Source organism: Ovis canadensis, chromosome 19 (assembly GCF_042477335.2).
Source record: "Ovis canadensis isolate MfBH-ARS-UI-01 breed Bighorn chromosome 19, ARS-UI_OviCan_v2, whole genome shotgun sequence".
Taxonomy (NCBI): domain Eukaryota; kingdom Metazoa; phylum Chordata; class Mammalia; order Artiodactyla; family Bovidae; genus Ovis; species Ovis canadensis.
In genome coordinates this window covers 49,851,305-49,873,723 of record NC_091263.1, presented here as the reverse complement: position 1 = coordinate 49,873,723, position 22,419 = coordinate 49,851,305, and the positions used below count along the sequence as shown (strand labels likewise).

Here is a 22,419-nt window from a genome sequence, read left to right as displayed (position 1 = left end):
AAGTCCTCACATACCTCTTGAATTTATCCCTAGGTTTTGTTGCTATTGTGAGTGGTCACCACCCCCACCCGACTTTTTTCTTTTTAGGAGCTTATGGATAAAACAGTTTTAAAAGGTATTGACTTTGTCAGTTTCTCGGTAACCAGTCATATTTCCCAATTTTCTGATTAAACCTAGAACCGTTTTACTAGAAACTCTTGGGTTTTCTATGGCGTGAGAGTAAGAAGGGTTCTTTTTCCTTCGCCTTTCCTCTCCTCTTGTGCTCCTACTGGTTAGTTTATTTTCTTATCTTAGTCTGTTCACAGCCTTTAAGGAATGTTGACTAATACTCTTGGCTGATGGCAGTATTATCTAGTTCTAGTTTTTGTTCATTTAATTGCTAAGGTTTTGGTTGGGTATAGGTTTATGACATGGACTATTCATAAATCATGGCTTTTATCATTATATAATGACACTTAAGAACATACCATCTAGTCATTTTAACCTTCTAAACCTAATTTCTGTGCCTGTCTTTTTAAGTGTTTCTTCATAATTTTATTTTTAACAGAATATAACTGGGCCTTATAATGGAATAATTTTCTTTCTTCACCTGTTGTATAAATAATTTTTCTTTTAACTTGCTTAATTATGCATTTTAACTTTGGGTTTCTTTGTTTCCTTTTTATTTTTGCTGATTTGATCAAGTTATTTTACACTTTTTTTTTTTTTTTTGGGTGGTGGTTCTTGTTTAAAAATTTTCCTACACATTTGCATGCCATGAGTAATTACCTTTTCTGTACTCATCATTAGAAATATTTACTTACTGTTATTTGAACATAAGACACTAGCAATTTCTCCCCCACAACTTGACTTCAGTATGACTTGCTCATTTTTATGCCTTTTCCAAGCCCCGCTGTCAGTAAAGTGAGAGCTTGAGAATACTTTACTCTCTTGCCTGACTCGTACCTAGCTGGGATCTGTAGGATGCTTTTACTCCTATTTGTAGTCCCTCTCTCACCTCCTGGATTTTCCTGAGACAGTTTAATACTTTTAGTTCAGTGGTTAGTAGATACTGCTTTGCTGTATGTATGTTTTGTTTGAAGAATTCTGATCTAGAATTTATTGCATGCTGCCAGACAGTTAATAATTACTAACTTGGACTAAACTCTGTATAAAACTTTCCTATTTCATAATTCTAAAAAGCATTTTTTTAAGCACCTTTGAAATTAAGATGTGCCGTATGATTGATAGCTTCCTAGAATTAGATTTACATTTGTCCTTTGTACTGTTTGGCTTTCTTATGGTTAGTTGAGTCAGCGGAGTTGATCCAGATACATGAAACTGGATATAGGGAGAGGAAGCAAGTGCAAGAACAAAGCGTTTTCTTGCTCTTTCTGGTGTCCTCCCTTAGAGGGTCTTTGTTCTCATCCATTTGTTCTTCAGTCAGAGTTCTTGCACAGATATTTTTCTATATGAGGCTGATGGGTGGTACATTTTCTGAGTATCCACCCATCTGTTTCACCTGCTAGATGTGGTGCTTGGGCATCGCTGTTTTCCTGTCAGTAGTCTGTTGCTATAGCTTCCTACATTGCGTGTGAGGAGTTAAGTGCCTCTCTGAATTCTCTCCTCTGTAAGGTCTTGTTACCTGCAAGCTTCATTTTTTTTTTCCTTTCTTAAATTCCTGAAATAGTTCAGGAATTTACATAGTTATGTCTAGATTTGTGCCTAGGGTCAAGTGAGCTCTCTGAATCTAAAGATTAAGGTCTTTTTTTGGTCTAAGCAAATTTTCTTCTGCTGTGTATTCTGTTATTGTCTCTTCTCTATCTGTTCATATTTCTTCTGCTAGAACTGCTGTTCTCATTAAATCTGTCTTCCAGATCTCTTATCTTTCTTATCATGATTGCTGTTTTGCTGCTTTGAGCTATTTTTTTCCATTTGACTTTCCAGGCCACAAATTTGGACCTTTGCCACAGTTCATTCTTTCCTTCAGTTTATATACTGTATGGTTTATTTGGAAACTCTAGTTTTTAGATGCAGGAAGACTTCTCTATGCTGTGGTTAAATCTCCCTCAGTTCTTCTTATTTTTCTGACCCATATTGACCTCTCTCACTTCAAGCAGCACTACTGTTTAGTTGTGGGTTTGCCCCCTTTGTCCTGACCAGTCACTGTCTTTTCGGATGCTCAGCCTGCTTATATGTGGTCATATCTTTGTTGAAAGCTCATCAGTGTCTGGTTCTGGTCTTGGCCTCTACTTGAGACCTGCCTTCCTCCTGTCCCAGGATCATCAGATCTCCATGGACCAGGGTTTTTCTAGTAGCGTTAATTTATAATCTTTGTTCCAGGCTTGTTCCAAGAGGCTGGTCCCCAGGCACTAGGCCTGGCTCGGAGGGAAGGAAGAAAAAAAGGCAACATTTTCTAGTTCCCTCCTCTACCCTCTGAGGGATCCAAGCCCTCAATTTTGTTTAGCTGTCTGCAGGCTCCAGGCCTATACCTGTTGTTGCAGCAGATAGATTGAAAATAGAATGGGGTTAAAAGGGGGTGAGTTCATGTCATCATATTTTCAGAATCTTCTTCAAGACTGGATTATTCATTTTTTCTTTCCTTAATGGCTGTTGATGCACTTTTGCTCAGACTTACCAACAATGGGGAGAAAAGCATTCGGCATGCAAGTTGGAAGATCTGTGGGATAAATTATAACATAGTTCTCAATTCTGCACCTTTCCCTGTAAGATGATCTGTTATACTTCACTGCCTGTGGTTAAATGATTTGCAGCGCCTCCCTGCCCCATAGCTGTGTTTGGCATCATGACTTGACTTGGTCAGTGGACGTATGTGAAAGCGACAGTGTTCTGGTTCTGAACAAAGCTACCAGGGGCATAACAAGTTTCTGTCAGCCCTCTAGCTTCTGCCTTTTGCCTTGAGAATGGCATGTTGTAGGGAAGGTCTTTTCCTTCTGATTGTGTCTTAGAGTCAAAGCTGTGGTTTTTCCAGTAGTCCTGTGTGGGTGTGAGAGTTGGACCATAAAGAAAGCTGAGTGCTGAAGAATTGAAGCTTTTGAGCTGTGGTGTTGGAGAAGACTCTTGAGAGTCCCTTGGACTGCAACAAGGTCAAACCCGTCAATCCTAAAGGAAATGAGTCTTGAATATTCATTGGAAGGACTGATGCTCAACCTGAAGCTCTAATACTTTGGCCACCTGATGTGAAGAACTGACTCATTGGAAAAGACCCTGGTGGGAAAGACTTCAGCTGGGAAAGGCTGAAGGCAGGAAGAGAAGGGGATGAGAGGATGAGATGGTTGGATGGCATCTCCAACTCAATGGATGTGAGTTTGAGCAAGCTCCAGGAGTTGGTGATGGACAGGGAAGCCTGGAGTGCTTCAGTCCATGGGGTTGCAAAGAGTCAGACACGACTGAGCAACTGAACTGAACTGTGAGAAGACATGGAGCAAAAGCTACAGCCTGGGGCAGCCACAGCCACCCTACAGCTTACATGTCATGTGAATAGGAAAAACAACGTGTAATGTGCCCTCTGAGATTTGAGGATTGTTTTGATACTGAAGCAAGGCTGACTGATGAAATCTGGTTTTATTTTTTGTTCTTTTTTTTTTTAATTAGGTAAGTTTTTTTTTCCCCATCTTTAAAAAAAGTCTGTTTCAGACCCTAAAGTCTTAGAAAATAATCTAATCTTTTAACTGAGTGATAAGCAGAAGCTAGTGTTGTAATTATAGTTAAACACTAAATACCTATGGTAGAGTGTTCACAAATTATGTAAAAGGACCCAACCTATGCAACCAAACTGGAAGAAAAGGTAACCAGTAAGTCGGGGCAGTGTCCTCTGGTAGTTTATTACACTCGTTTATCTAATGCTTTAAACTCTACCCCAGATCATTCTGCTAGAAGCATAGCTTCTTTTCAGTTGTGCAAAGTAGATTATTTATAGTTCTCAACACCTGGGTTTTAATGCTGTTTTCAACTGTCATAAATGGTATGACGAGAGATAAGAGATAAGCGGAGAAGCATTCATAGAGTGGCTTTCAAAAGTTTTTGTTTCCTGGGATGTGTGTGTGTGCGTACTTGTATATTTCGTCTTTTTGACTTAAATAACTAATAGAATGAATGGGACCTGTTTTTATTTTTTTCCCTTTTGTAGTTAATTGATACTCACTTTTTTCTCATTATTCAGCTCTCAAAACATTGTTGTAACGAATACTTTTAAGTTAATTGTCGATGAGTGAAAAGAGTATTCACTGGACTATGAACCAGAATACCTGAGTTCTACCGTTATCCTGCCACCAGCCTTATTGCCTGCCTTGTCTTCTTCCATTCCTTTGCCTTTCTTGTATTCAGTTAGGTAATAAATAGTTACTGAGCACCGTCAGGCCAGGCAGTGGGAGATGATGAGAGGTAGGTGGGCACCTCTGCCTTCCTGCCCATATCAAGCTTACCGCCCTCTTTCCTTCTGCTCCTCGAGCCTCTTTCTTCTGACCAGACTGTAGGCTGGTCAGCGCCCTACTGACGCTGAGGCTCCAGGTTGTCATTTTATGGTAATGGGGCTGCTTTTGAATTTGCTTTTACTATCATCGGATTATTTTGGCGAGGTTGAGGGAGTTGCTGGGAGAGGAAAGAAGGAAGTGGGTGGGAGAGGTGGAAGGAGCAAGTGAGGTCCCTGCACAGCCTAACCACTATACAAACCTGTCTTTATTTTTCATAATTCTTTTCATGTTGTAGTTTTGCCTACCCAAAGGATGTACCTATGCAGTAGTGGTAAAGAAACCGCCTGTTAGTGCAGGAGACCAAGAAGCATGTGTTCGATCCCTGGGTTGGGAAGATCCCCTGGAGAAGAAAATGGCAAGCCACTCCATTATTCTTCCCTGGGAAATCCCATGGACATAGGAGACTGGTGGGCTGTGGTTCAAAGTGTGGCAAAGAGTTGGACACTGCTAAAGTGACTTTACCCACACACACATACAAATGTTTTGAATATTAGGTGAGTTGTTTATTGCTCATGGTTAGTCTTTTAAATTGTATCAATCTAGTTTTTGTTTCTGAGAATTTGGAAAGCCATCGATTACAACATCTTTATTACCAAACACCAGATTGCTTCAGAAAGGGAGCAAAACCCAGATTAAGTATGTGCCTTAGCTACCAAGGACAGTTGGTGATATAGTAAGTTAAATAATATACTGTCTATTATAGAACTTCTTGAGGGATTGGTTACTCATTTTTCCTTGCTTTCTGAGTCAAGAGCAAGATGGGCTGCTGGATGAGAAGGAGGGAGTGGTAGGTGGGAGAGATAGCCAAACCCTTCTTGCTAAAGCCATTCTCAGCCGCAGAAAAACATCTCAAGAAAAACCTGATTATATTTTGTAAGGGATTAAAGTTGCATGCAAATGCTAACTGAGAACATGTTTGCTGACCCTGGGCCAGAGTTCTCACATCTTGACAGGAATTCTGATTTTGAAATTCTGAGTCTCAGACACCTCCCTCAACTACTCTGGCTGTTTTCTTAGAAGCCTTATACCAGCACTGCCTAACGTGTTGGGAATGACTCCGTGAAGAACTGAAAATGAACGTCCTTTGCTTTTTATACCCAAAAAGAAAATTTCAGGTTTCATTACCGAGAGTCGTTCTAGGAGCTGAGTGATTACCTGAAGACTTATGGGGTTATCTGTAGTTCATTAAAGAAGTCAGTGAAAATAAATGGAAAGGAATCAGTGTGTATGCCTGTTTATTGACTGATTTTGGGTGTGCTGAGTCTCTTGCTGCACGTGCTTTTCCCTGGTGGTGGTAAGCAGGGGCTGCTCTAGTGGCAGCGCACACGCTTCCCATTGCGGCGGCCTCTCTTGTTGCCCAGCACGGGCTCTAGAGCGTGCAGGCTCCAGTAGCTGTGGCGTGGGGGCTCCGTGCTTGCGGTTCCTGGGCTCTGGAGCACAGGCTCAGTGGTTGCGGCACGAGGGCTTAGGTGCCCCTCGGTATACGGGATCTTCCTGGAGCAGGGATCGACCAGTGTCTCCTGGGTTGGCAGGCAGATTCTTTACCACTAATCCACCAGGGAAGCCCCTATGTATATATATTTATATAAAGATGGATTTTATTGAACTTTCTTAAAAATAAATGGAAAACTTTAAAAAATATTTCTAATTTTATTTCTTAAGAGTCCCAACTAACAAAAATAGTTTTTTTTTTTTAATTGGTTACAACTAGTGTTTACTTGTGACCTTACATGTATATTCCATAAGTCAGACTTATATTGGTAATTCTTGATACCATAATTCTGCTGCATAAGTAATTGCTTATAGATCGCTGGAAACAGGATTAAATCTTAATGCAAATGTTAAACATTTGCTCAGAGTCTGTTAATGCTGACTGCTGTGTTAGAATTATTCACTGGATACGTGAAAGCCAGCGTGATAATGTCATTTTCCTTTTTATTAACTTGTTAAATGATAGCTCATGGAAGATATCTTTGTGCTCTGATTTTCCTGAATGTTAACACTAGGCATTTATAAGGGTGATTATGTTGATGAACGATTAATGTTGGACCTTAGCCTTCCATGTTGTTATTAGATATGTTCAGAAATTATATATTTACAATCTGTATGATATATCTAGAATCTCCTATGTATCAGAAATGAATGATTAAACAAAATAGTATCTTCTAAGGGAAGTAATTGGACATCAACTATCATGGGATAGTTAAATATTATAAAATACTATGCATTGATCAGAAATGATAATCATGGAGATTATATATTTACAATCTGTATGATATATCTAGAATCTCCTGTGTATCAGAAATGAATGATTAAATAAAATAGTATCTTCTAAGGGAAGTAATTGGACATCAACTATTACGGGATAGTTAAATATTATAAAATACTATGCATTGATCAGAAATGATAATCATGGAGATATCTCCATGGAGATATTGTTTAGGGAAGAATTTAAATTTTGGAACTATATGTATACTACTGTTTAATTGAGGGGAAAAAAACCTTTGTTGAGATAAATGAGAAGCTGTATCCCACACTATTAATGTCACTTAGCTTTGGTTTAACTGGAGATGGGAAGCCCTTTTTGACTTTTAGTTCTAGGCTGCTTTAATTCTAGTATATGGATTTTGATAATGAGAAGTTAATTGTGCTTTGTGCTTCCATGTTGTGTTAAAGAATCTGCCTGCCAATGCAGGAGACACGGGTTTGATCCCTGGGTCGGGAAGGTCCCCTGAAGAAGGAAATGGCAACCCACTCCCAGTATTCTGCCTGGGAAATCCCACAGACAGAGGAACCTGGTGGGCTACATTCCCGTGGGGTTGCAAGAGTCAGACACGACTTAGTGACTAGACAACAATTATGCTTCACTTTTATAGTTTTTTATTTCACTTAATAAAAACTTAAGTCATACATAAGGTAAAGAAATAGTATAATGAACCCAAAGTGCTCATCAGACTTTGACAGTTACCAGTAATCTGTCATTTTTATTCGTCTCTTATCTCAACCCACTCTTCACTGCTATTGTATTTTTCATAGTGTATTTGTAGATGGCATTTGTATACGTTGAAATGCACACATCATAGATACGCACTTTCAAGAGAGGATATATTCATAATCTGCACCCTGTTATGATATTGAATATTACCATATCTCTAGAATGTTTTCTGATATCCCATCCCAGTTATTCTTCCCATCAGGTTAGTTTTCCCTTTCCATAGAGCTTTCTATAAATAGAGTCTTGCAGTATAAATCCTTTTTGTGTGTCTGGCTTCTTTTCCTCAGCATAGCGTAGGTGTTACAGCTTCTATCAGGAGTTCTTTCCACTTTATTCCTAATATTTCATTGTATGAATATACCACAATTTATATAGCTTTTTTTCTGTTGATGGTCGTTACCTATGTGATGAAGGCTACTTTGACATACATGTACCGATCTTACCACAGATATACATTGTTACTGTTCTTGAATAAATACGTAGGAGTGGAATTTCTGGATCAAATAAAAGCTCAGCAAACTCCTTTTGAAAGGGACTGTCCCATTTTAAGTTCCCGCTGGCAAAATATGAGAGTTGTGGTTGCTTAACTGAGGTGGTGCAGTGGTAGAGAAGCTGCCTGTCAGTGCAGGAGAGGCAAGAGATACGGGGTCCATCCCTGGGTTGGGAAGATCCCATGGACAGAGGAGCCTGGTGGGCTACAGTCCATGGGGTCACAAAGAGTCAGACACGACTGAGCTACTGAGCTCACCCTACTGTTCTCCTTCCTGAGTCCCATAACTTTTAAACTAGTTTTTGTCTCAGTTTGCATAGTCTAGCTATTTCATGTAAATGGAATCATATACTATTTGTTTGTTGTTTCTGATTTCACTCCACATAATGTTTTCAGGGTTCGTCTATATTGTAGCATGTGTGTATCGGAACTTCATTCCTTTTTATGATGGAATAATATTCCATTGTATGGATAGATCACATTTTATTTATTGATTAATTTGTTGATGAACATTTGGGTTATTTGGTTATTGTCAATATTGCTGCAGTGAAGATTGTTGTACACATATCTGTTTAAGTCCCTGGTTTTGGCTATACCTTAGAGTGGAATTTCCAAGTTGTGTATTTAACATAGTTGGGGCAAACACTGGATTGTTTTCTCAATATGCTTTGATGAACGCTTCCTTGATGACTGATGATGTTGACTGTCTTTCCTGTGCTTATATTACTGAATTGTATAACTTTCTTGGTGAAATGCTTGTTCAAGTCTTCTGTGCATTGTAAAAAATTGTTTTTTTTTCTTTGTTTATTTTCTTTGTCTATGTTGTTAAAGTTCTTTATTCTGAATAGAAGTTCTATTTAAGGTATGTGTTTTGTGAATATTTTCTTTCATTCTGTGACTTGCCTTTTTAGTAACCGTATTATTTAAAAATTTTGAAAAATGTTAACATTGTAATAAAATATACATACATGTCATTTTAACCATTTTGAAGCGTACAATTCAGTTGTATTGTTTTCACATAGTTTTGCAGTTGTCTTCAAAACACTTCATTTTGCAAACCTGAAACTCTTTAACTTCTTTAATAATCATTAAACAACAACTCCCCTTTCCCATCTTATCCCAGTCACCCCCTGCTCCACCCCGGCAGCCACCATTCTACTTTGTCTGTCTGTGAATTTGACTGTGTTTGATACCTCATGTAAGTGGGATCCTTCAGTATTTGTCTCCTTCTGACTGGCTTCTGTTACTTACTGTAATGTCTTCCAGTTCCATCTGTTCTGTAGCATGTCAGAATTACCTTCTTTCTAAGGCTGAGCAGTATTTTGTTGTTATGTATATGCCATATTGGGTATCCTTTTGTCCGTAAGTGGGCACTAGGGTTGCTTCCAGCTTTTTGCTGTTTTGAATAATGCTACTGTGAGTATAAATGTACCCTGCTCTTTCTGAGACTTTGCTATCACCTCTTTAGTGTAGATCCCCAGAAGTAGGCTTGCTGAGTCACTTGGTGACGTTGTTGTTAGTCTTTTCGGGACCCTCCATACTGTTGTCCGAGTGGCGGCACCGTTTTACGTTCCTGCAGCCTGTGGATTCTGGTTTCCCCGCATCCTGGTCCACACGTGTTTGCTTCCTTCCCTCTTTCCCTCGCTCCTGTTCCCTCTTTCTTTCATAGTAGTTTCATAATGAGCGGTGTCATTTTGCTTTTTTCTTTTCCCTAATGACTAGTAATGTTGAATATCTTTTCATATGCTTGTTGGCTGATTGTATATCTTTTTGTAGAAATGTCTAGTCAGATCCTTTGCCCATTTGAAAAATAGGATGTTTTGGTTCCTGTTGAGTTGTAGAAGTTGTTTATGTATTCTGAATATTAACCCGTTATTAGATTGATGATTTGAAAATATTTCCTCCCATTTCATAGGTTGCCTTTTCAAGCTGTTGATTTTGTCCTTTGATGCGAAATTTGAAATTTTAATGTAATCGTTTGTCTAGTTTTGTCTGGTTTGTCTAGTTTTACTTTCATTACCTGTGGATTGGTGTAATATTCAAGAAAGGATTGCCAAAGCTAATATCATTAAGGTTTTCCCTCTTCTAGGAGTTCTGTGGTTTTAGGTCCTACCTTTAGATCTTTTATTCTTTTTTTTTCCTTTGATTCATTTTGAGTTACTTTTTGTATGTGGTGTAATGGAAGGCTCAAACTCTATTCCTTTGTATGTGTATATCCATTTTCTTAACGTGTGTGTGTGTGTGTGTGCGCACGCGTGCGTGTGCACTCAGTTGTGTCCAACTGTTTGCAACACCTTTGCGATGCCATGACTGTAGCCCACCAGGCTCCTCTGTCCATGGGGTTTCCCAGGCAAGAATAGTTGAGTGACTTGCCACTTTCTCCTCTAGGAGACCTTCCTGGCCTAGGGATCAAACCCGTGTCTCTTGTATCTCCTTCATTGCAGGCAGACTCTTTACCACTGAGCCACCAGGGAAGTCTTTGAAGCAGCTGTCCTTCCCCATTGAACGGTGCTGGCACTGTTGTTCGAGACCATCTGAACACACAAGCAGGGGTTTATCGGGACTCTCCTCCTGCTCCACTGTCTGTGTCGCTGCCACTGCTGCACTGTTGCGCTTAGTGTATATTTGTACGAGTTTCAGTACTCTCAGTGCTCTTGCCTCTGAGGTTAACTTTTACTTGAGAATCAAACTGCTCACTGTCATCTCCTTCCCTAATTTAGATTTTGTTGCTCTTGTGTCCACTTAGTGCTGTATTTGGAAAGATATTTCCAGAATTTTAGTATGGTTTATAGACCTTAAGGATGAGTCAATTTTTTCTACTTTTAGGTTAATTTACTTTATTAGGTATACATTCTGTTCTCTATATATAGTTCTGTGTAGGTGAATTATAGTTGCTAAATTAAAAAAAATCAATATGTATTATTAGAATTCTTTGCTGGTATGTCAAATGCTGGCAGACCAGATTTGAATGAGTCTCTCTCTTTTTGTATAAAAGAATAGTAGTCACTTTGGGGAAAAATAGTTTCTGGTCTTCAGATTCGTTTGTCCTTGGTTACCACTGGGCTTGAGTGGAAAAAGCCAGAATATTTAATGGGAGAACTGGCCTTGTTATCTTTGCAACACTAGAATGGAAAACCTGAAATCAAGCACAGAAATTTGGACACTGTCTTGCAACAGAAAGGAGACTCCCCTTTGGGTCACTTGTACAATCCATTGTGTTCTTTGCAGCTTACAATCAAGTCTTTTTTTTTTCTTAACATGTTGATATTCTATTAATAATTTAGAAGATTATTGAGATACAGAATTCTAGAGCAAATGAGTCTTTAGAAATCATATCCTCATATTCCTTCAGTTATATTGTAAATCACATTATTTGATCAGGACTATAGGGTTATAGGCATTTGTCAGCACTGATTGGCTTCAAGGATAATTCTAGTAGAAACACTTGGTAATAGGTAAAGTGTGCCCATAATGTAATTTTTGTACCTTCTTTATTTCATTAGTAATGCCCAACACTTCCTTCCCCTGTTTACCATTCAGCTTTCACTTTCTCTGCTTCACATGGAATCCTTACATGCACTCTTGTGTAGAATTATTGCTGTGTTTATTACCAGTGGAATCCATGGTGAATTCTAGCAGATTCCCCCCCACCCTACATCTGCCTCTTTGATGGTAGTTGGGTTTACTGCTGCTCACTTATTAGTGCCCTGGGTCTTAACAGCCTTATTCAAACAAAACATCTTAAATGGAGGCATTAAAAAGGTCACAACAGTGAGCCGTTTTTGTAACTTTCGGTGCAATAAAATGGGTATGTGGTGTTTTGGAATACAAGACCTCTGAGTGCAGCTATTCATTTTCTTCATCTATAAAACAGTTTAGAATAACAGCTTACATCTGTTTAGGGTTTAAAATTCCACGTTTTGAAGAAACATCGTTGTTTTGAAACTGCAAACCAGACCTGGGGAGGGAGCCCGTGTTCTGCCCGGTCCATGTTCTGGAGCAGTTGGGAGTGTCTGTCTGAGCTGTGGAGCCGATCGCCCGCAGTGCTGCTGTAACGTGTGTGCAGCACATTTCATTATTTCCTCGTATTGTAAATGACAAGACACATTCAATATGAATTTGACTTGAAGAACGTTTGAAACATTTTCACACATCAGGAGTTTATCTTATGAAGGGTATTTCGTTACCAGAAGTCAAAAATACATTTAATTATTCAAGCATTTACAGCGCATTTAATTACCTGAGACTGTCAGTTAATCTTGTTTTAGAGTAAAGTTGGGATTTACTGTCGGCTGACTTTTTGAAGTAAACACTTTGTGGAATAGTTTTGGCCATTTCAAATATGTGATTTCAGAATTACTTCTTTAAATTGAAGTAACAAATTAATGAATAACTCTTAGTAGAGAAAAATGGGCAAAATGTCCATCTGTAGTATTCAAAATCTGGTATTTTTCTTAAGTACCAAAAAAGTGCCAATAACATGCAGTGTAGTTTTATGGGTTAATTTTAATCAAGAAGTGAGGAAAGCTAGCATGGGCCATTGCAATAAGTTATAAGGTGTTTTTCATCTTATAACTGTGACGTATGTATGTTCTTGTTAAAGTAGAATGTATTTACATTTGGGAGGAGACAGCACAAAGAAGAAAATTAAAATCATCTATAATCCCGCTTTTCATACTCTTCGTGGAGTTCTCCAGGCAAGAATACTGAAGTGGTTTGCCATTCATGAGAAGGGGGCGACAGAGAATGAGATGGTTGGGTGGCATCACGGACTCAATGGACATGAGTGTGCGCAAGCTCTGAGATAGTGATGGACAGAGAACCCTGCTGTGCTACAGTTCGTGGGGGTCACAGAATCAGACAAGACTTAGCAACTGAACCAAAACAGTAATCCCACTAACTCTTAGTCCTCTGTGGCATTTTGTTACATACTATAAATTTTTTAAAGTGGTGGTCCAGTGGTTTGCACTCAACACTTCCACTGCAGGGGGCCCAGGTTTGATCCCTGGTTGGGGAACTGAGATCCTGCAAGTGTGCAGTACAGCCAAAAAAATAAAAAGAAAAGTACCGTCAGTTTCTTTGGGTTTTGATAATTTAATTGAAAATATAGCACTCTAGAGTCAGAATGGACAGTGTCAGATGCTTTCATGCTTTGGTAACAAAAACTCAACTGAATTTATCTCCTATTATGGTACTCTGATGTACAGGATGGGGTGCTGCTTAATTATGGAGATGACAGACTTCTCTGAGACTCTCAGTTTCTCAACTTAGTTCAGTGACACAGGCTTTTTTATCTTTATTGTTTTCCTCACTGCCATTTCCTACCTGAATGGACGGCCGACTGACTTTCTGTGGACACTGTCAAGCCCAGGGCCATTATTTCTTCAAGCAGAGGAAGAAGCTGATGCTAGACTCTTAATTTCTGATTAAATATAAATACTTTAGAAATAAGTTAGCACTCTTAATTCATGGGAAGATAAATACTCAATAATCCCTTCAACACTGTGGTCTACACACACACCCGCAGGGACACACACACCCACACGGACACACGCACAGGCACACGCACACACCCGCACACCCACCCCTGTGCCTGTCGCTGCTGGTCAGAGTCCACGTGCAGTCTTCACTGGCAGCTGACCTGGGTACAGAGCAGCAGTACTGGGGCCGTAGTCTGCTTGAGCAGAATCATCTCTTTCTCAGGACCAGTGCACAGTGTGTGCAGATTACCTAGGCTACTGGGGAGGGTCCCCTGGAGTTCAGGTATTTTTATTTTAGGAATTATGAAGGTGGGGTCCTTTTTTTTTAGAATTTTAGAAGATTTAATTAAAAGCACATGGATTATACTGGAGGTGAGTTTATATGCAGATAAATCCAGTTTGGGTGTCTTTTAGGTAGACTAGTAGTCAGATGGTCTGGGCTTCTTACTTCTTAACACTTTGTCTTTAGGCAAGTTAAACAGCATCTCTGAAGCTCCATCCCTCATGTGTAAAATGGGGATGGTAATGATACCTGTCTCACAGGGTTGTTGTGAGGATTCAGTGAAATCAGAACTATGAAGTGCTGATGGACACAGTTCCTGGCATGTGAAACGTGCTTGGAAACATTCTAGCTTATCAATACACATCTGATTGTAACTCTTTAAGTGCCATGATTGTCTTCATTGCTAGAGATGGCTCTTGCCCCTGATGAAGCTTGAGACTAAATCAGGCTCTCAGGCCGCCTCTGCTCCTGTCTGCTCAGAGCCCTCACTCATCCAGCATGGAGAAGCGTTGCTTCCTTCCCACGCCTGGGCTCTGGCCCCAGATCCCTCTTCTCAGCTTCCCCCTGCAAGTGGCTCTGCCTGCCTCCTCTTCCCTCTCTGCTGCAATGGCCCTCCATCCACTCTGCTTTCCTTCCTTCCGCCCCCTCCATCCCTTCTCTCTCCCTCCTCTTTTCCCCTCTCCCCTTTCTTTCCTGCTCTCCCCTCCTTTCCTCCACTCCTCCTCCTGTCCTGCCTCAGCCCCATTCTCTTTCCCCCTCCCAGTTTCTCTCCAATCCTGACACCTGGCCTGCTGAGGAGTGGACAGCTAGAACTCTAAAGCAGAAAAATGTCATGTCTTTAAAGCTTTATTACCTGTGATGGAAAATATTTATTTTCTTGTTTATTTTTCAGTTGCCAGACTTTCATATTGCACTTCTATTTCAGTTTTAAGAGGCATCATTTTATATCCCTTGTGCTTAAAAAGTCAGTAGATTCTATAAGCAGTTACTGGTTAATTCTGTACTTAAAAATTTGTTTAATGGTAATTTTTTATGTATATAAATTTAAAATGAAATAATGTTTCTGAATAATAATTAAAAGTTCATATAGTCATGCTAAGCAAACTGATCTTTCTGGCCTAATTTATTTGGTTTTCTTTTTTTTCTCTTCAGATTCCTTTCTCATTGGTCCAGTTTCCCTTGTGGGAGTCCTTAAAAGTAAGTTTCCTGATCCTCATATAAAATCGCTGTCTAATTATAATAAATACCCACTAGTTTCAGCGTGGAATACTGGAATATTATGTTGATTATTGATTTAAAAACTCAAAATTATTGAGTTGGAAACACTTGGTGAGTGGGATTTACATGCCAGTAAACTTGTTTTGAACTTGTTCAGATATCTCTGGTGTATGGGAAAGAAGCATATGGTAGGCATAACTGAAATCCTGAGATGTTCAGGAAAACTTGACTTTCCTGTGGGTTGTAGCTCCTTTTCTACCCAGTTAGTTTTATTTTAGTTCGCTGTGTGTGTGTAGAGGTTAAGGAATATCAGTAAGGGTAAATGGAAAAGGAAGGAAAGCCAGGCTCTGAATATTTATAGGCCTCGGAGGCCACGACCCCCCCCCCGCCCCCCCCCCCAATCTAGCGGTGGGCGGGAGGGGACGCAGCGGGGGCCCTGGCTCCTGCAGGTCCCTTCTGTCTTCCGTCTTCCGTGCTCACCAGGCTTAGGAACCCTCACTGGGGAGGAGCAGAGTGCAGGGAGTCAGCCGTGAGGAATGTCACGCGAGGTCTGAAAAAACCAGCTAAATGAATGTGTGAAAGCCGTTATTCAAAACATGAGGAGATGTTGTATTTGTTTTTCATCTTCTAGTGCAGTGCTTTTGAAAATTGTGGGCCATGCTGTGACTTGTGTGCTTGTTTGCCAGCATTTTAAAGATAACAGTAAAATAGAAAATAATAGCATCTTGTGAGGTAAGGTTAATAAGTCTTATTTTGTCAAACTTCAGGGTTGTGTGCACATATGTGCACACGTCTGTGCCCTGGGTTGCAATGTGAAATGTATTTTTCACTGTGGATAATGATCAAAAACATTTGAAAGCCCTTGTGCAAATGAAAATGGTTTAGAAATGACGAAGCTGTAAAATGGCAAAGTACCTGGGTAGGCATTTGATAATCCAAAAATAAAGGAATAACTCTCATTACTGTATAGCATTAAGAATCATGGCACGCTCAAAGAAAATGTCTTTGGAAGCGTAGCAGTTATTTGGACTCTGAAAAATAGTCTGTTAAGGTCATACACTAAGGATAATAAAATGAGACAAAACATTACTCATAAAAAATAAGCTCTTCAGTATTTAGTATTGAGAAACACTTCTTATAAGTGGTCTGATTTTTAAGGAGTGATGCAGTTGGTTTAACGTGGGTTTTGGGGTCTTTCATGGTTGTTTGTTTTTGCTTTTACTCTTTCTGTGTGGCACACGGGGAAAATGAATTTCTCTGGCAGTGTTTCCAGGCGTGATGTAACAGCCATCCAATGAGAAGGTCACATTCCATAAGCATAACAGCTCGCTTTTTTTGTGTGTGACAAAAGAACAACGGAGCAACAGCTGTCCCGAAAACAAGACTCACTTTATTAGTGTCTCAGTAACCAGCATTCACGTGGCTTCTGCACACTCGCTGACATCCCCAGGCCCGGTCTCTGCCTAGGAATGTTTGAGGCCCAAAGAGGGAAAACGCATGGGGCTTATTTCTTTTCAGTACTCAGGACATTTGTAGTATGGTAACTAGTTAAGAAATGTCTAGAATTTTTCAGAGTAATCATAGATTCCAATGTTGGGCTTTAATACTTTTCTTTGAGCCAGTGTTCAGATGCTAAGGTTTTTTTTTTTTTTTTTCAAGTCAGATGTATTAAGGTATAATCTTCATATAGGAAACCTCTGTAAGTGTATGTTTTTATAGGTTTTGGCAAGTGAGTACCTAAACATGATATAGAATATTTGTAGGTTTCTCTTTTCCAGAATCTCATAAAAATAGAATCACACGTGGTGTAGTATTTTGTGCCTAGCTTCTTTCATTTAATGTGATGCTTTGAGATTCATTTCTGTTTCATCCCGTACTTGTAGTTTGCTCCTTTTCGACACTGAGTATTCCTTGTGTGCATATACTATAATTTGCTTAGCCGGTTACTAGTCGATACGCCTTTGAGTTGTTTTCAGGTTTTGATGATTATGGATGAAGCTGCTGTATATATTTGCATAAGGATATTTTTGTATGGACACATGGTTTTCTTTCTCTTGGTTAAGTGCTGAGAAGTGTGATTGCTGGATCTTACGGAGAATGTAAGGTTAAGTTATTAAGAAACTGTCATAGTGTTTTCCAAAGTAGCTGTTGCATTTTTCTAATAATGTATGAGAGTTCCTGTTGCTCTCCACCCATGCCATTGCTTATTATTAAAGTTTGGCCTTTCTGATAGTTGTGTACTGGTGTCTTTATGGCAGGTTTTTGTTTGTGTTTGTTTTTGATTGTTGCCACACCGCTCTGCATGCGGGGTCTTAGTTTCCTGACTAGGGATGGGCTCCATGCCCCCGTAGTGGAAGTGCAGAGCCCTACCCTCTGGACTGGTGGGGAATTCCTCGTTGCAGGTTTTATTTCGGTTGGGCTGGAGCTTCGGTGTGCGGGGCGCCCCTTCACTGCGATGCAGGGGCTTCTCACCGTGATGACTTCTCTGTGGAAGCACAGGCTCTCGGTGCACCAGCTTGAGTGGCTGCGGCACACGGGCTCAGCTGCCCGTTGGCTGTGTAATCGTCTCAGGTCAGGGATTGAACCCGTGTCCCCTGTGTTGGTGGACGATTCTTATCCACTGTGCCACCAGGGCGGTTCCCTCTTTGCAGTTTTGATTTGCATTTTTCTCAGGGCTAAATAATGTTCAGCATCTTCTCATATAATGTTTTTTTTTTTTTTTTACATAGATATAATGTGAAATCATAGTGGTTTGTAAAGTAGGTAATTTTTGGCATTCTCCTATTTTTGTATTTATGATTTTTATCAAGTAAAACTTGCTTCTGCAGCCATGGAGACACTGTATTATATGCAGGAGTTTCTTTCTGTTATGTTTAGGGAGAAATACTGCTCAGGAAGATTTTTCTCAGCAAGGACTTTGGCACATTGTGTGCACATTATGCTGTAAAGTAGTGGGAATCCGAGATAGGGTCTAGCCACCATCACCTTAAACTTACTCTGCCTAAAATTGATGGAATCACCTTCTAAAATCACTTCTCCCTATCTCCTTGATTTCTGTTAATCATACTGCTATTCTCCTGACCCCTTAGTCTCAAATCCCAGATTAAATCTGATTCTCGGGTTCTATATCACTCACCAAGTTGTGTTCACTAAGATTTTTTGGAACCTGTGGTATCCTTTGTTTTTATCAGATTCTTACTAATTTGTGCCTGAACTAAGTTAACACTCTGATCTATTCTACACACTGAATTTGTGTGATCTTCCTTAAACATCTCTTTGAAGTTCCCAGGAATGTGTAACTTTCTAAAATTCTAAAACATGAAGTTGTTGGCACTCAAGGATATCCACCTTGTGTCCTTAATTGGTTTCTACAGCTCCCTTCCCCAGTAGTTTTTTTTTTTTTTTTTTTGCTCTTCCTCCCTTCCTTCTTTTCCTTCTAACCAGAATAGGCTCCTTACGCCCCTTTTTTGGCTTCTCTCTCAAATGCCTTTTCACAGATCAAATGCAAATGCATCTTTTAAAGCCAGCTCAATTTTTTTTCTCCGGCCTGAAGTCTTCCAAGCCAGACCCTGAAGACTTATCCGTATATCTAACATCTGTCTATATTGCTGACTGGTGTTTAATCATGTGCTGTGTTGTGTATAAAATGTCTTAGAGGTGAGCCGTGACGCCTTCTCATAAGGCCCCAGCCCCTTCCACGGATAAAGTGACTGATGCCGTTAGTGTCCATGTATCGCCTGCCTCCTGTGAGCTCGACACTGTGCCCTTTCACAGTGGTTCAAGATGACTCAGGTGTGCCTGATGCCCTTGAGGAGCTTGTAGTCTGTCAGAGAAGTGCACACTCACAGATAACCCCGTGGTCAGGTGTCTGTGACTGACACCCACCAAAGGCAGTGTGGGGGGCAGCCCTTCTGACTCCCCGAATCATATCACTGCACTACCTCGTTTCTTAGATTTTCTTGATTTTTTTATAGTTCACATACTTACCTCAAAGATTTAGATGAAAGACTAAACAACATAAAGATGGATTTCCCTGGTGGTTCAGTGGTTAAGACTTCCGCTTCCAACGCAAGGGATGCAGGTTTGATCCCTGGTCGGCGAGCTAAGATCCCACATGCCTTGTGGCCAAAAAAACAGAACATAAAACAAGCAGTGCTGTAAGAAATTTAATAAAGACTTACAAAAAAACCATAAAGAGAAGGGGAAGTAAAGGGGCTCAATCATCGTATCTAGAATCCCCGCACAAATAATTTTCCTTGAAGGTTTATGTTGACTTTGGAACTCTCCTGCAGCCCAACAGGAGGAGAAGTGAGCTAGGTGACATGGTTCTATTACCCAGCAAATGGCCAAAGCATGCCGTTCTACCTTGTTTCTTGGCTTTGGATGCCATATCGGTGTGGATAACTTGCACGTTGACAGCTCTGTCATGGACCCCCTGCTCTGAGTTACAGCCTCACATGACCGGTGTCCTCGGGGACATCCCTGTCAAGGTGTCTCAGGGGAAGCGGTTCAGAGCACAACACTTGGTTTGTATTCCCCTTTTCCCCAGCCTGTTCCTTCCTAGATGTCCCCTGCTCAGTAAAATAGCACAAACGTCTGTTCCTTACCAAAGCAGAAACTTGAGAATGACTCCATGGTTCTCTCTTTCCGTCGTCATCCCAGCCCATCACCAACGCCGCTGTTGGGACCTAAGCCTCTAACTCACCTGCTGTCTGAACTGCTGCGTCGGCCTCTCCGAGGGTCTCCCTGATGGTATTCGTGCTTTTCTAAAATATCCTGTCTTCACAACAGCCAGGATGATCCTTTACAGAAGGATCTTAGCACTCGCTGCTAAAAGCCTCCAGTGACAGCTCTTTGAAAGAAGAGTAAAATGCAGAGTCTCAGCTGTGGCTGGCGGGGTCCCACGTCCTCTGGGCCCCCTGCCTCGCTGACCTTCCCCCAGCACCCGCCTGCTGCGCGCCCCGCCCGCAGCCCCTCTGGCCTCCCTCTGCTCTGTCTGGGCTTGCCAGGCCGCGCCTCACCAGAGGGCCTTTACGTGTGTTGTGCTCTCTGCCAGAAGTGTTCGTTATTCATTCTCCAGTTTGTTCCTGGGTGCCTACTGTGTGCCTAGGGCCTGGGGCCGTGGTGATCTGGAGGGCTGACGGAAATCCCTTCCCTCCTCACTCTGGCTCTTCGCTGGGCTTTCTTGGTGTCCAAATCCTTCTCATTTCCTAGGTCTCAGATCATGTCACCTCAGAGAGGCTTTCCTTCCCTGTCCACCCATCTTTAAAGTCCCTGTCCACCCGTCTTTAAAATAGGACTTTCCCATCTTGCCTGCTCAGTAAACACGGCACCTGTTTATTCCCTTCTTGGCATTTTAAAATTTGTTTATAAGCTGTGTTAAATGATGAGTTTCTAAGTTTAATAGTTACGCACGTATTGTCGCTTGAATTCTTGTAAGAAACACATTGTGTGTAGAATAGATGTTGCGTGCCGGGGTGGGTATTGTGCTAAGCGGTATACTGCATATCCCTTAGCCTCTCATTCACATGACATACAGCTCAGGGAAACAGGGCTTGTCGTCATCCCCACTAACACAGAGAAACCGGGTCTCAGAGATTGTATTTCATCTCCCAAATCAGGTCCTTGGTTTTCCACCCAGCATCCTTTCACCATGTTAACATTGTGTCTTATTACTACAATTACTAGTAGTCATTAATAGTCACGGTAATTAGCATTTCTTGTAGTTACAGTGTGCCCAGCACTGTGGTAGCCACTCTCCATGGATTGTTGTTCAGTTGCGCAGTGGTGTCTGACTCTGCGACCCCATGGACTGCAGCATGCCAGGCTTTCCTGTCCTTCACCATCTCCCAGAGCTTGCTCAAACTCAAGTCCATTGAATCGGTTATTCCATCCAACCATCTCATCCTCTGTCAGCCCCTTCTCCTCCTGCCTTCAATCTTTCCCAGCATCAGGGTCTTTTCTACTGAGTCAGTTCTCCGCATCAGGTGGCCAAAGTACTGGAGCTTCAGCATCAGTCTTTCCAGTGAATAGTCATGGTTGATCTCCTTTAGGATTGACTAGTTTGACCTCCTTGCTGTCCAGGGGACTCTCAAGAGTCTTTTCTAGCACCATGATGAATTTTGACATATTTTTCTATCTATGAAACTTTATAAGGAAAAAAATGAGCATATCCATTGCCCTATCAGAATTTACTCATGTTTCTCTGAAACCTCTTCCCAGTTTTATTTTTCCCCTGCCCCATGGGCAGCAAACACTGATCTTCTCTGTGTCACTGCAGATTAGTTTTCTTTTTCTAGAGTTTTATAAAAATGGGATTGTATAGTATATAACTTTTTTTTTTTTGGTTCTGCCGCATGGCTTGTGGGATTTGAAAGCATCAGTTCTTTGGTGCTCAGCTTTCTTTATGGTCCAACTCCCACATGCATACATGACTACTGGAAAAACTGTAGCTTTGACTATATATACCTTTGTCGGCCAAGTGATGTCTCTGCTTTTTAATATGCTGTCTAGGTTGGTCATAGCTTTTCTTCCAAGGAGCAAGTGTCTTTTAATTTCATGGCTGCAGTCACTGTCCAGAGTGATTTTGGAGCCCAAGAAAATAAAGTCCCAGTTTCCATTGTTTCCCCATCTGTTTGCCGTGAATTGGCGGGAGCAGATGCCGTGATCTTTGTTTTTTGAATGCTGAGTTTTAAGCCAGATTTTTCACTGTCTTCTTTCACCCTCATCAAGAGGCTCTTTAGTTGCTCCTCACTTTCTGCCACTAGAGTAGTGGCATCTGCATATCTGACTGCGCGTATCTGGCTCCGTGGATCATCTCTTGTGAATCTTCATGGCGGTCCCGTGAAGTGGGGGCCGTTCTTGTGTGCTTAGTCCCTTGTGCCTAGTCACTCAGTTGTGTACGATTCTTTGCGACTAAATGTAGCCCCTGCCAGGCTCCTCTGTCCATGGGATTCTCCAGGCAAGGATACTGGAGTGGGTTGCCATACCCTCCTCCAGGGGATCTTCCCAACCCAGGGATCAAACCCAGGTTTCCCACATTGCAGGCGTGAACCACCAGGGAAACCCAAGAATACTGGAGTGGGTAGCCCTGTCCCTTCTCCAGGAGATCTGCCCAACCCAGGAATCGAACCAGGGTCTCCTGCATTGCAGGCAGATTCTTTACCGACTGAGCTACCAAGAAAGGCCTTTGGGTGCTGTTACCGTCTTCATTTCACAGATGTGGAAACTGAAGGAGAGTTGGAGTGCCTTGACCAAGGCCTCAGTAATACTCAAGTGTTAAGGGGTGCATCCGGGATTTGAACCCAGACCATCTGATTCCAGAATTGGTGTCCTTTAATAAACTCTTTTAATTGGAATGTAGTTGCTTTGCAGAGTTGTGTTAGTTTCTGCTGCACAGCAAGGTGAACCAGCTGTATGTTTGCGCATGTCCCCTGGTGTTTGAATGTGCTTCCCATTTGGGTCCCCACAGAACACGGAGT

The 22,419-nt window shown here is 41.1% G+C and overlaps 1 protein-coding gene across 7 annotated transcripts in view; it reads left to right on the top strand.

Annotated features, from left to right (window-relative positions):
- The window catches only part of SLC25A26 (solute carrier family 25 member 26), a 143,901-nt gene that overhangs the window by 91,111 nt on the left and 30,371 nt on the right, over window positions 1–22,419 (top strand). For all 7 annotated transcript variants that reach the window (XR_011250896.1, XR_011250897.1, XR_011250898.1 and 4 more), the window contains one exon: window positions 14,873–14,917. Coding sequence is in view for 4 of the 7 variants with exons in the window: in XM_069561849.1 (XP_069417950.1) it covers window positions 14,873–14,917 (45 nt within the window). In the remaining 3 variants the exon portion in view is untranslated. The remainder of the gene's footprint in view (window positions 1–14,872; window positions 14,918–22,419) is intronic.